General features: G+C 36.9%; 1 protein-coding gene across 1 annotated transcript in view; it reads right to left on the reverse strand.

Annotated features, from left to right (window-relative positions):
- Positions 1 to 7,970: 7,970 nt before the first annotated feature.
- APBA1 (amyloid beta precursor protein binding family A member 1) overlaps positions 7,971 to 15,448 on the reverse strand; it is a 98,704-nt gene continuing 91,226 nt past the window's right edge. The window contains exons 12-13 of the mRNA XM_032212644.1: positions 12,187 to 12,327; positions 7,971 to 10,204 (exon numbers count right to left, since the gene is read on the reverse strand). Coding sequence (XP_032068535.1) covers positions 10,133 to 10,204; positions 12,187 to 12,327 — 213 coding nt within the window. The 3' untranslated portion in view covers positions 7,971 to 10,132. The remainder of the gene's footprint in view (positions 10,205 to 12,186; positions 12,328 to 15,448) is intronic.

A 15,448-nucleotide genomic window follows, 5' to 3' on the forward strand; every position in this document is an offset into this window, starting at 1 on the left:
ATAAATCTAGCTTGAATCAGAAAAAAAGGATATTCAGGTGGAGTTAAGATATATGAGGATCAGCTCTGTATCATGAGATAGAGGTAGAAGAGAAGTCTTCTTTATAAAAACAAATAATTGTTTCTACATAAACTTTAAGTGTTGCTCCTGGTATGTGTGGGTTTCATATTTAATGTTGTTTTATATCTGAAAGGGAATGTAAGATAGAGGTATTTACAGTATATGGAACAAGTATGTATTCTCATTCATCCCTTTCCTTTTTGATAATGTTGCACTACACATTTATCACAATACACTTTTTTTAAAAAAGTATAAAGAAGCTTTTAAAATGACATGTGGGATGAACAGAGCTATCACTTTACTGTACTTAAAAATGCTGCATGAACCTTTAGCTCTCATTTTTTATCACTTCAAGTGCAAAAGTGCTTAAAAGTAATAGGTCATTCAGGTGTTCTGCTGCTGTTCTCAGCCCATAAACTACTCAGTGATCTTGAAAAAATGGATTAATAAAATTCAGAGCAATGATACATTTTCCAGGGTAGCTTTATTACCAAAATGATGATGGGAGAATGATGAATCTTATGACAATGTGGTGGGCTGTGCATGCTTCAAAAATGATTCAAAAGAGCTTCAGACTGGAAGGAAGTGACAAAATAGTACAGATGTTATTTATGCAGCCTGAAAAGAAAATGTCATTGATTTTAAAAGTTAACTCATAATCATCAATCCATTAAAGAGGTGGTCTCCTTTTTGGGTATTATGTAGAAGCCTGAAAAAAACATAGATTGCATTGATGACTATCCCAAAATCCTGGAAAGCTTTGGAAAGACTGAATCACTTCTTATGAATCATTTTCAAAGTACGCATTGCTCTCTAAATGTTATATGGGAATGATTTTTTTCTCTCTGCTTAAAACATACAGATATAAATGTATTTCTACTGATTTTTTTTCATAATTTAGCTTAATCATTAGTAGAAATCCAAATGAGAAAAGAAAGTGTTTTTTTTTCTCTCTCCCTAAATCTTTGCTGACTTAAAATACATTCTGCACATTTCAAAACACTTGTCTGTAATGGAAGAAACTGGTGGTACTGGTAGAAGCCATTGCTACACATTTTTAGATTTTTACTTTCAGCGTCCTGAAATGATAATCCAACTTCTTTTCCTCAAATTGTCTTAATTCAGAAAATTACAAAGCTGCATTTAATTTTGATTAAAGTTATAAATGAAATAAAACGTGTTCCGGTTTCTTTTTCTTGACATCATACATGAACTATTCCAATTTGTTTCCTAAGTGTCATTGATAGGCTATAGCAGGGGTGTGGACTTCGAGTCCCAGAATTCCTCAGCTAGCCATGCTGGCTGAGGAATTCTGGGACTTGGAAGTCCATAAATCTTAAAAGTTGCCAAAGTTGATCGACCTTGGGCTAAAGCTTGTATTAGTGGTTCAGACCTCTCGAGTTTATCTCATTGATATCTCCATCTGAAGCATGATTCAGTAAAATAATTACCTGTTTTCCAATTTGCTAGCACAGAAAAACCATGACTATAATTTTTTGGTCAGGGCTCAATGAAAGGTAATGCCTTAACGTCCATGACTAAATACAGTAAGAACACTTTGAATAAAAGAAACAGAAAAATAATCCTTGAAATTAACCCTTTTGTTGCCAATATTTATTTCTGGAGATAATCACTATTTACAATACATTCTGCCAATGATAGACAAGCTTCTTAAAAGATCACAAAATATCCATACTTTATCTCTTAAAGCAGGTCCTGATGGGCCTTTCCATCTGTTTGAATCAAACAATGCCCACAAAATTATTCCTTCAATTTTGGGGAAAGATGGAATCACATGGTGCCATATCTGGATCTTAAAAAAAATGGAGGTGGTGAACTCCAACTTCACAATTGCCTCGTAGATGATTTGTGAAGCGATGCCTAGTGTCATGTTCATTTATTTATTAATTTTATTTGCTGCCATATCACCACAGCATTAAAACAATAAAACCATAAAATATACATGTATATTTAAATACAATAAAATTATGACTTATGATTAAAAAATAGGAAGGAAAGGTGCAGAATGTATACTGAGCAGATGGGATCATCTATTAATCAACTACCCACACCAACTGCAGAGCCAAGTCTTTATTTTTATTAAAGTTTTTTATTTTTCCATTTTCATAACACATAACCACATGTATACAATAATACATATTGTATTATTAAATGTTTACATCAATTCATCTTACCAACAAGTCCCAAAAACCAATTATTAGCTCTTCTGCTCTCCATACATCATATTTGTACTTTGCCCATTACTTTCTTCTCCCTCCCCCTCCCTACCTCCTTTCTTCCCTCTGTCATCCTTCTCTTCTCAACTTCCCCTTCCTCTCTCCTCCTCCTCCCTCCCCTTACCACTCATTTTTCTCCTCCTCTCCCCCCCATCTCCTCTCCCTCTCTTCTTCCCTTACCTTTCTCCTCTACTGCCCACTCTTCATCTCATTTACTTTCAGCTTCTGAGCAAGCTCCTTTTTATGTTGATGGTATTTATAATTCTTTTTTCAATATACATATTTATTTTTTCTCCTTTTTAGGAGAAAAATAAGTGGTATAACAGAAAAGTATACATATATAGCCATTGTGCTTCTAACCCCCCTCCCCCAAACAACCTAATTTTGGTCGAGGTGTAGACCTGGTTACAATTCCCACCTATTCTCATCATTATCTTTATATAGTTCTACATCCTTTCATGCCCCCAATTTGTGATTCTGGCTTTTTATCACAATAGTTTCCCATTGTAGGTATATTTCATGTTCCCTCTCCATTTTTCTATATCTTGGATTAGATTACCATTAATTATCTCTAGATGACAATCTTCACTGTTCAGTGTTCATTACACATCTCTTAATGTATTATATAAAGTAATATGCGGTAAACATCTCACTATCTCACTCATTATCTTAAAGGTACTATATATGTCCATGTTTCATAGATTTTGACCCATGCTTAGTTATCCTTCTATTGTCATAGTCACTCAATTCGCAATTTAATTTAATTATGTCAAAATAGGTAAATCACAAACCTCTGCTTTACAAGCTCCCCATATCAGTTTCATATTTATCCATATTCCATATATTTTAACTTTTATTTAGTTATCACCTTAAGTTGAATTAATCCCTCTACTTTGAAACCGGAAGAGAAGCTAATGCCATCTTGATCCTCCGCAGCAAGAAAAAAGAGAGAGGAAAAGGGGGGAAAACCTTCGTAATTCCCAGGTCCAATACTTTGCTTCAACCACTGCTCAGAATAAATCACTTTATAATAAGTTTGTAATCAGCCAAATGTTTTTCTCTGCCTCTGCTTTTACAAATTCTGATTTATGGCAATTGGTTAACTAAAACTTCCAGCACAGTCGAGGTTAGGTTATCCATTATCAGTAAGAGGATGTGCTCTTTTTTTTCTTGGTTATATTAGCTGGTAGGAATTCAAATAAAGTAAAAGTATTGGCTTCTGTTTAAGATTCAAAGCCAAATTTAGAGTTTATAATTGGGTGGGGTGGGGTTATCTCTTCTCTGCTTTCTATTCTTCTGTTCAAAAGTGTTTCAAACAAAGAACTTCGGGGGGGGGGGGGGCTGGTGTTACAACCCTCCACCTTCCTTTCTTCCTTTCTTTGGGGGAAAAAAAGTCCCGATTTGACCATCAGTATTATTTATGATCTCAAGATTTCTTTGCCTTTTCCAGATTTAATTTATAGTTGTGGGTTAGATAAATTCTCTTACCAGGCCTATCATCTCTCCCGGTCTCCACCTGCTTCATTTGCTTGACAAAAAGCCAGCATCTTGTCAGCCATGATGGCTGCCACCCCAACTCCGATTCATTGGCAAATTTCCTATTTAGCTAGCAGAGCTTGGATTCACTGAATGAGTGTACCAAAAATGTAAATATTGCAGAATATACAGCCTCATGCTACATAACTAAGCTCCATTTTTTTTATTCCAAAAGCATTTTATTAAAATTAATTTGATAAAAAATTAAAAAATTCTATTTAAATTTTAAAAATCAATTTTTAATTTTATTTTTATTTTTAAATCAGCGATTTTTATCCACCCTGTTTGAGACACAAGCGCCAAGTGACGGGGTTTGTTCCCTTCCTCATCCCAGCTCCTACCAGCCTAGCAGTTTGAAAGTATGCAAGTAGATAAATAAGTACACTATGGTGGGAAGGTAATGGCACTCTCTGACGTCATGTTGACCACAATAGCAATAGCAATAGCAGTAGACTTATATACCGCTTCATAGGCCTTTCAGGCCTCTCTAAGCGGTTTACAGAGAGTCAGCATATTGCCCCCAACAATCTGGGTCCTCATTTTACCCACCTCGGAAGGATGGAAGGCTGAGTCAACCCTGAGCCGGTGAGATTTGAACCGCTGACCTGCTGATCTAGCAGTAGCCTGCAGTGCTGCATTTAACCACTGCGCCACCAGAAATGTCTTCAGACAGCACTGCATCCTATAGTCGGCAATGACTAGCGGAGTAAAATCCACAGGGACTCCTTTACCAGTAGCTGGAGAAGCACAGTATTGTTATAGCAAGCTGTTTGGAAGAGATAATGCCTGTTGCGCAATGTGATTTTAGAGACTTGTGACAAGTGTATGGAATGTACTTCCCAGTTTTTTCCAGTTCTTGCTTTATCATGTAATTGAGCTAATGCAAACCAAACACATTATGCAGAAGGTGGGGTGAGCACTCTCCCTGCCTCAAATTACTTTGCTCTTATTGCGTCCACTGTCATCCACATGGCCCTGCTCAGGTTCCTCGGGCCCTCCTAGGACAGGAAGGCTTGGGTGCAGAAAAATTTGTAGAACCCGACAGAGTCACTCAGATCTGTTTCCAGTTGGAATCGATGTGTGGTGCAGGTCCATTAGAGATGCCAAAACTCTTACTCAGCTATTTGGGAACAGTTTGATCCTGATGGACCTGACAAAGAGGCAGGGCCCTTGATGCTGTCAATGCAACCACCTGCCAATCAGTTCCCGGCTCTTTTTGGCTGGTGAAATTTTTTAGTATGGTGACTGCCAGATGGGTTCAGGCAATGAATTCTTCACTGGGGGACATTCCAGGGATTTTTTTTTCAAAGAATCCCCTGGTCCACCCACTTCTCAAACTTCTCCCCACCCCAGGCTCTTGATCCCACATACCTGGATAGTTGCCATCCAATCTGTCACCTTCCTTTTTTAGAAAAGGTTGGGTGGCAGCTTCAGAGGTTCCTAAAGCTGCCACAGAACCACCTATTTGAACCCCTTCCAGTCAGGTTTCAGGGCCAGTTATGGGACAGAAACAGCATTAGTCACACTTGATGATCTTTGGCAAAAAGCAAGTTGAGGGCAGGGCATCCATCCTTGCTCTCTTTGATTTTTCAGCAGCCTTCAATGATATTGACTATAGAATCCTTTTGGCTCAGATGCAGGATCTGGGGCTGGGTGGCAGAGTCTTGTGCTGGTTTGGCTCATTTCGCCAAGGCCACACCCCATTTGCTGTTGATACGGAGTGAGAGCTCCTGTCCATGGCTGCAGCTTTGTGGGGTGCTGTAGGGCTGTACAACTTGGGGGTTCTCCTGAACTGATCCTGATCAAAGAGCAGGTGGTAGTCATGACTAGGAGACAATTTTGTGTGGCAACTTTGTGTCGTGTTCAGTTGCGCCCTTTTCTGGATTGCGAGTTCCTGTGCTCACTCAGGCTGTGTCATCTCACATACAGTATGGACTACTGCAACGTGCTACATGGGGCTACTCTTGAAGAGTATTTGGAAACTGCAGCTGGTGAAGAATGAAACTGTAGAGATAGTTCTTGGGGTGCCTAGAGTAGCCTATACTATATTGCTGTAACACTGGTTGCCAGTTTGGTACCGGGTCCAATTCAAGGCATTGGTTAGCACCTTAGAATCTCTTTAGGCCATGAGACATAGTTTGAGCTTGGCCACCTGCATTGGCAGAAGGGGCAAGCTGAAGACCCCATTGGTCAAGGAATTCCAGCTGCCAGGGTCCAGAAGTGTTTTTTCTGTTGTGGCTCCCACACTCTGGAAAACATTGTGCTCCCCAAGGTGTGATTTGCACCCATCTTTTTGACCTTCAGAAAGGGCTTGAAAACCTGGTTCTGCCAATTGGCCTGGAGCCCCTTAAGAGAGGGGAGTGTATTATACAGGAGGTGGCTAATGGACTAAGACCCCCACCTCCATCCCATGTGCATCTTGCTTCCTTCTTTGCCATCTTTGTTAATGTTAAACGTTAATATTTATTTTTGATATTCAATTATTTGTAAGTTGCCTAGAGTTGCCTCTTGGCAAGATGCACAGAATATAAATTAAGTAAATTAAATAAATAAATAAAGGGGTACAAAAGTCCTGTGACAAAAATATCCCAAAACTTCCAATCAATAAATGGTACAGTATCAACCGTCAAGGCATACTGAAGTGTATAGCATCTTTCTTGTTTGTTCACTTATAGCAGCATGTGTAAATCTTACTTCAAAATGAGAAGCTATTTCCCAAATTTCATTAAATTAAATAGAGTAGGTCAGGAGAAAAAATACTACCACCACCAACTTAACTCACCCATTCAGTAGCTGAACTATTGTAAAATGGTAAGCCGATTTCTAACCATCACAGACGGTCCAAAGATTACACACATACATATTTCCCCTGTTTGAACACATTTCTTTTATTCCTAAAATAAAAAATAACTTACTGTCTGCTTTAAAATTAAATTATTAAAATGCACATAGAAAAATGGTAAATTTGAGGCAACCTAAACGTTATTGTAAACCCGTTGAAATTAACGTTTGCTACTACATTTTCCTGGATTTTTTGCAGACTGGAATGATATAAAATAAATAGTTCCTTTGATCACAGAGAATCTTCCATATCAACTATTTAAAACATCCATTTTCAGTGAATTCTTAACTTCGAATCCATATTATTCTTAAAATATTCTTTGGAGATTCTGAGTTGATTACAAAATGAAAGAAAAGAGAAAGAAAGCCCCAATACTAGACTTTTTGAACAGGACTATCTCCGGCTGTCCTAGACCTAGAAAAACATACTGGGAATTCAAGTTAAGGACATGTTAAAGCTTACACAAGCATTTGTTTCATTTCTTTAAAACGTATCAATCCTACTCGTATCTTAATTTCTTAATATGTCTTATCAGGAAGGCTCTTGGGTATACCCAAAATAGAACAAACCTATTTTAAGAGCCAATGTTGAAGAAAAGATTTGGGTCTTTTTAACTTAGAAAGGAGGCCATTTTTCTTGATTGTAGGGATCAGGAAGAAAATTAATTATGGTCTTTCTTTAATGGAAAAAATAGGTTCTTTGTAACTTTCAGATTGTAGGTGGGGGTTGTGAGCAGTATGTTACTATTCTTATGCTGATCACAATAATACATGCTGACAGACAGCCTTTACAAATAATTGCAATATTTTGTAAAGCAGCTCACCATCAAAAAAGTTCCACTTGCTTGTTTCTGAATGGAGGATTTCTCATATAGTCTACATATAAATATATATATTATATATTTATAATATGCATTATATGTTTGTAATATATATTACAAACCTGTAATATATATTGGAAAGCTGATGATTCCACAGCTTGGTATGTCTATTTCACAACAAGGTAAATTTTACTGAATAATCACATTGAATACATTTTTTTACTCGGGCTTTATGTAGTGTATGCCATTTTTCATCTAATCCATACAACTTCACGTTTCTCCAGCTACATTTCTCTATTTCAAAAGTGAAAAATTCACCCTACCTTACATGTAGAAAAAAGCAAAACAGTAGGATGAAAACAAGTCCAATTTTAGGCCAACTAAATATATAGTACGTATGTATAGTGCGTATGTGTATATATGTACATATATACAAATGCAGAAATATGCATTTTCTTTTCACAGCTAAAATAAATACAATAAGTAAATTTAGTTAAATGTCCAAAGTCCAAGAGCTGAATGTAATATATTTTATTTTGCTTTGCTTTGAAAAAAATTACAGCTTTATATATATATCTTGTACTTTTATTTGCAGCACTTAGTGATCTCACATCTAGTTTGTTGACCTGAGCTATAGCCATTTCATTTCAGTAAAGCAATAGCATTAAGTAGCTCACTGACCCCAAACTGGCATCTCAGTCTAATGCAGAGTTGGTCACTGATTTCAGCGAGTTGAAATGTACGATAGATAGGACTGGATGGCAGACTTGGACTGGTGGAAATGAAGTTTTATTTATTATTGTATATCGTTGCAGTAACACTCTATAGGCAATATGATGTGATGGTGTACAATTCTTTTGAAGAAAGGGAATTAACACTCCAGTCTTGTTGCTATGCCTCTGCATATGTGTGTGATTGGGGCATAGAGAACTTTAATAACACTATGCCCTGTAGGCCACAGTTTTCTGTTAAATCACTCACTGTTCTATTGTACTATCAAACGCTCAGCTTCCCAGTGCGTTTACATTTCTGGAAAAGGGTGGGATCTACATGCATTTACATCTAACACCCATGCAGGGCACTGAATCTCAAAGACCTGATCATTACATATCTTTGCAACATGTATGCAGAGTGCACATCCATGCAACATGCATACACCCAGCTCCTTCCCTTGGCACACATGTGTTGCTCTGGATGTAAAACTGGGCAGCCACCTTTCCACTTTATTACTCTATTTTCTATATTCTATTTTCTTTCTTATGTCCCACACAAATATCAAACACTTTTCAGAAAGATAAAACATGTCTGTCTGTCATATCAAAGCAAACAATTGTAGATTACTTTAAAGATCAAGGTATGTATTGTGAATAAACATTTATCTGCGCTATTCAAAAATACTGTGCTAAATTTATAATTGTGTAAGCTGCCACAGGACCTAAACTTTTGTGTTCTCACTCTATAGTTTACTACAAACATTACAGTCTACTGGCCTTGATTTTAGCTATCATGACCAAACTTTTTGCAATATTCTTTCATTTCACAAGTGTCTACAATAATTAACTGAACACAATCTTTTTAGCATCACATGGGGTAGGAATAACTTTTCATCTATTTTATATATGTGTATATATATATATATGTATGTATGTATATATATATATGTATATATAACAAAATAAATTAAGGTTTTTTCTTACATAATTATGGTCCAGAATGAAAGAAAACTCATAAAAATAAATAAATTCAAGATTTTTATACCAAGATATGTTAAAATTAAAACTGGCTCAGAACAAACAGAAGTAGTACTGTAACAAGCAAACACTTAAAATGTGACAGCTTATTTACCCATGGATGCCTACAATGGAAAAAAATAGAAAATCTTGCAAAACATTTTCCTCAAACCCCCATACTTGGATATTTGGATATTGGATATTTCAAGTGAATCATTTATCTTGGAAAGAAGGCAGGAATTAGAAAAGTCACTTTTAAAAAATTGTGTTATATTCAAGAAAAAAATGACTTTTCAAAAATATGAGGAAAGTTTTTGAACTCAAGGGGAAAAATTGTAAAATGATATCTCCCATAGACAATACACCTTTAAGTCTGGAGGTTTATCAGCAAAAGCTAAACACCATCATTTAGTAATAGATTTCCATTACATAAATTTTTAATTGCATAAGAAAATCAGTGTTTCCTTTAAATTATATTTAATTATTTGTTTAGGGTAAAATTATAATGTTGCTTTCCTACCTTTGGCACAGCAACTTTATAAGAGAAATTGATCAACATCCTGTCTGTTTTCATAAATAGAGAACGTTACCCTGCAGTCTGTCTTATTTGGTGAGAAGAGCTTTTTACTTTATTTTTATTTAAGTTACTTGTGTTTTCTATCGTAAGAGCCACAAAACATAAATGACATAGCTTGAAGAAGTGCATGCATGTGTATATTAGAGATTCTTAGTTACATAAAACTAGTTGTAAAAAGGTGCAACCAAAAATGCCATCTGATACCCAATGGAATGATCCAAGGTAAGAAAAGAGCAAGAGATATGCTGCTGCAGACATCAAAATGCAGCCCAAGAAAACACCACCACTAATGAGAAGGAACATCCTCCATGCACACTGGAAGAGTCAGCTTCAGATGTAAACTGGTTGTTCCTGTGCAGTCAAGAGTCTGTACATGGCAGCTGGCATAGTCTTCATATGAATCTGGAAGAAAGAAGGACTATTTAGTTGATAGTCCATCCAGAATAATCAAAGGGATTGGGGCATTTGCATTGGGTCAAGAGTAGAATAGCTTCAGTACTCTCCATTCAAAAGACATTTGAAAGAGGATGATATATACGTTCAATAGCAATATGCAATGTATAATATCATCTGTTAGCTAACATATTAGTATAAGCCTATAAATAAAAATTCCATTCAATAATTAGATTAATGCTAAAGGTATGAATATATTTTAAAATGAGATATTAAACAGCAACTCAAATTTTAATGCAAAATACATGGTTATATGTCCATTTCAGGAATCAGTCTATTAAATCATTGGATGTAAAGTTAAATGAGAAATAACTAAAAATATCTGTGCAACATGCAGGGGAGGAGCAGGGAGATCATTTTCCCTTCTATATAGCTGTTATTCTGTTATAATTGTGACTTCTGACTTCTTGCCAGCTACCCCACTGAGTTTGTTTTTGGGAAGCTGGCAAGGAAGGTTGTCAAATTGTGATCATGTGACTGTGGGGACTCTAGCTGTAACTACAAGATCTAGCCCTAACTACCACCATTGTAAATTTCAACTAAATGAGTGGCTGTTAACTAAGGACCACCTGCTGTATTTTTATGAATGTAAGTCGCACTGTTCCCCACCCTAAAAGAGGGTGAAAATTTGGGTGCGTTTTATACACCAAATGTAGCCTCACCGCTCCCACGCTTTCGCCTCTGTCTCCCAGCAATTTGCCTCCTTGTAGCAAACAGCAAACAGACCGTTTCAGTTTCAGCACAGCCTGATTAGTGCAAACAGCTGATTGTCGGTTGGATCGGCCTACTGACCATCAGCTATTTCAGGCTTACCATTGCCATTGGCCTCTATGCGCCCCATTTTCGGCCTCTGCACTCCCCATTTTCTGCCCATTCCGATCCCTGCCGGCCGGAATGGGCAGAAAATGGGGTACGCAGAGGCTGAAAGCAGGGCGTGCAGAGGCTGAAAATGGGATGCAGAGGCCGAAAATGGGGTGTGCAGAGGCGGCAATTGGCTATGGAAATTGCTGCAGCCTAAACAGCTGATCGTCGGGAGGCCGATCCAACCGATAATCAGCTGCTTGTGCTAATGAGGCTGTCCTGAAACTGAAACAGGTTGTTTGCTGTAAGGAGGCAAATTGCTGGGAGGCAGAGGCAGATTTCCCCCCCTTTGTTTTCCTCCTCAAAAGCTAGGTGTGTCTTTTATTCTGAAAACATACAGTACATGGCCTAAAATGTGAACTGTTCTCCACATAAGTCCTAAAACTAAATACAGAGCCCAATTAAATAAATGTGCCAAAATATTATATTTGTCACAAAAAGGTTTGCACACTTTTAAGCACCACTGTATGATGTACATTATGCGTCTAATTTTTAAAAAATAGTTTCGGTCATTTTTCATGTCCTTTTCTCCTAGTTCATAAACAATTGAAAGAGAAAATGGTGACAGTTGCATTAGACTTTAAATTTGGAATCCAGATAGACCAAAGACTTTCTGGTGTAGTGAAGGGCATATTAGACTAAATAGGTTCAAATTCCTAGACAGAATTTTCACTTGGTTATCTTATCACTCAGCTAGAATAATCATATGTAGTGGGTACGTCCATCTGTGGATAAAAACTATCACGGTATATACTTGCTAATAAGTCCATCTGTGGATAAGCTGAACCTAATTTTCTGGGTGCAATTTAGTACCTAAAGTTCTAAGTTTGTCTATGAGAATATATAGTATTTTATAACTGTGAGGTGCTTATAAGATCAAAACAGCTTGGAAGAAAGGCGTATAATCCTGAACCCATCAAATATGCAATATAAAGAATACAACAGGCTCAGGAAAATTTATAACACTACTATGTGTATTAAAGAGTGTCCCACCAATATTTTAATTTGTGGCAGCAATAATGCAGCCCAGCCAACCTTTCATGGGGGCACAGATGGATTCCAGCTCTTACCTCACCAACAGCATTTGAGAGAACATGAACAATCTTTTCATGAGGTGTTGCTACAACACTTTGTCCATTTATTTCAATAATTCGATGACCCACTCGGACTCCTCCTCGTTCTGCAATCCCTCCTCTCATAAGACTACAGATCTGGAAAGATATAAGAAACCAACAACATTGAAAAGATATAATAGCAGGTGCTTCAATAAGGCCAAGCATTAATTTGCATTTGCATGATTCCCAATTTGATACAGAGATTAAAATGCTGGCCTAGAAATCAGGAGACTGTGAGTTCTAATCTTGCCTTGGACATGAAAGCTGGTTGGGTGTTTTTGCATATCTATCTATCTATCTATCTATCTATCTATCTATCTATCTATCTATCTATCTATCTCTATCTCTATCTCTATCTCTATCTCTATCTCTATCTCTATCTCTATCTATCTCAGCCCAACCCACCTCACAGGATTGTTGATGTGAGGAAAATAGGAGGCAGGAATATTAGGTATGGTCATTCCTTGAGTTGAATGAAAGGATAAAATAATAATAATAATAATAATAATAATAATAATAATAATAATAATAATAATAAACCGAGAAGGAACATGAAAAAATCGCAAGATACCAGGACTTAAAAATCGAAATTCAACGACTATGGCACAAACCAGCAGTGGTAATTCCAGTGGTAATTGGCACACTGGGTGCTATTCCAAAAGCACTGGAATTACATTTAAAACAGTTAAAAATTGACAAAATCACCATCAGTCAAATGCAAAAAGCCGCACTGCTTGGATCTGCACGCATATTACGAAAATACGTTACGACGTCCTAGGCCCCTGGGTGGGGCCCGACTAGTAACCAATGCCAAATCCGGCGAAACAACTGGCCGCTGTGATACAATTGTATAATAATAATAATAATAATAATAATAATAATAATAATAATAATAAATTGATTATAAATTGCGGCACAATTCAGTAGCACAAATGATCCATTGGAATTTGTGCAAAAATTATAATATTAAAACAGCAACAAACTGGTGGGAACATCAGCCTGAAAAAGTCACCGAAAATCAGATGGTCAAGATCTTGTGGGATTTCCGTATACAAACCGACAAAATACTGGGGCATAATACACCAGACATCACACTGGTTGAGAAAAATAAGGTCACAATCATAGACATCGCAATACCAGGTGATAGCAGGGTCGCCGAGAAGGAACATGAAAAAATCGCAAGATACCAGGACTTAAAAATCGAAATTCAACGACTATGGCACAAACCAGCAGTGATAATTCCAGTGGTAATTGGCACACTGGGTGCTATACCGAAAGCACTGGAATTACATTTAAAACAGTTAAAAATTGACAAAATCACCATCAGTCAAATGCAAAAGGCCGCACTGCTTGGATCTGCACGCATATTACGAAAATACGTTACGACGTCCTAGGCCCCTGGGTGGGGCCCGACTAGTAACCAATGCCAAATCCGGCGAAACAACTGGCCGCTGTGATACAATTGTATAATAATAATAATAATAATATCATTGACAAACACAGTCCGAGTATTCAGCACCGATATTTCAATGCAGTTTGGCATGGAAAAATGTGCCACTGTATCCATAAAAAGAGGCAAAATCACTCATTCCATAGAGTTTCAAATCATCCATATATAGTAAATGTGAAATTTTTTCAGCTTCTTTACCACTGGAATTACCACTGCTGGTTTGTGCCATAGTCGTTGAATTATTATTATTAGTGCAGATGAAAACCATGCCATAATGGCCTGTTACTACAACTCAGAGCCAGAAAAAAGAGGCTATTTAAAGCGAATGTATGAATTATGGAAAGAACAATATCCAGATTCAAATGTTAGTGAACAACGACTAGCAGATCAAACGCGATTTATTATGTGGAATAAAGTGTTTAGTGAAGTTGAACTTGAGGAAATTCAGGCAAATTGCAAAACCGAAAAAAAAACAATATCACAAGCAGAAATAACTGATATTCAAGACACAACTAAAGACATTATAGTAGAACTCCCAGAAGAAGCTCTCGGGAAGGAAATAACACCACCACCACTAGAACCAGTGATCACTGAACCAACTGATGAACTAACTCAAAAACAAAAAGAATTGAAGGATAAGATCATGGAGCATTTTCTGCTTAATGAGGAAAGGCAACGTTTACCATCACTAAAAACTGTGCCTAAGAAAATTTTGGCCCCTATCATGAAAATGGTTAATGCAGTGTTTTCAACAATTGAACCGGAATTCATCTTGGAAACAAACCAGTTAATGTACAGCGCAGCTGTAATAGTCACTAATGAACGAGGCATTAAAATTAAAGTACCTAGTCACACAACAGAAAAAGCATCAAAGCCAAAGTGGAAAATCCGATTAGAACAAACAGTCAAAAAATTAAGGGCAGATGCTAGTAACTTAAAGAACATGCATGAGCAATGGCTTAAAAACAATAAAACCATAGATCGGCTAATCAGAAGATATAGATTGGATACAAGAAACATCAATGAAGCTGTAGAGATTGTAAAACAGCGGATAACAGCAACAGCTAGAAAAATTCAAAGCTATGAGGCACGAATCATTCAATATAAACAAAATCAGCAATTTCGATCAGACCAACGGCGTTTTTATCAAAGTCTTAATGTGAATGGTGACACCAAAAGTGAAAAACCAGAAAAGCAGGCCACAGTTGAATTTTGGAAAGAATTGTGGGAAAATGCAAAGGACTACAATAAGGAAGCAAAGTGGATACATGACTTTGAGAAAACCATTGGCAACAAACAAATGCAAGGATTAGAAATAACAACTGAGATGGTCAAAAATCGAGTAAAAAAGGTAAAGAATTGGACATCACCTGGAAAGGACCAATTACATGGTTTCTGGCTCAAATATCTGACCAGTTTACATGCAATATTGGCCAGGCAACTGAATGAAATTTTACAAAAGGGCCAAATTGATGAATGGTTGACAACTGGAAAAACATACTTGATTCAGAAAGATGCAACTAAAGGAACAACACCTGAAAACTACAGACCAACAACATGCTTGCCAACAACCTTCAAATTACTCACAGGCATTATTGCAGATAACATGATGGATTATTTGGAAACAAACAACATCTTGCCAGTAGAGCAAAAAGGCAACAAAAGAAGGAGCAGGGGCACAAAAGATCAGCTCCTAATAAAATGATATTAGAAAATTGTAAGAACAGAAAAACGAACTTGAATATGGTCTGGATTGATTACAAAAAG

This window comes from Thamnophis elegans, chromosome 3, assembly GCF_009769535.1.
Source record: "Thamnophis elegans isolate rThaEle1 chromosome 3, rThaEle1.pri, whole genome shotgun sequence".
NCBI lineage: Eukaryota > Metazoa > Chordata > Lepidosauria > Squamata > Colubridae > Thamnophis > Thamnophis elegans.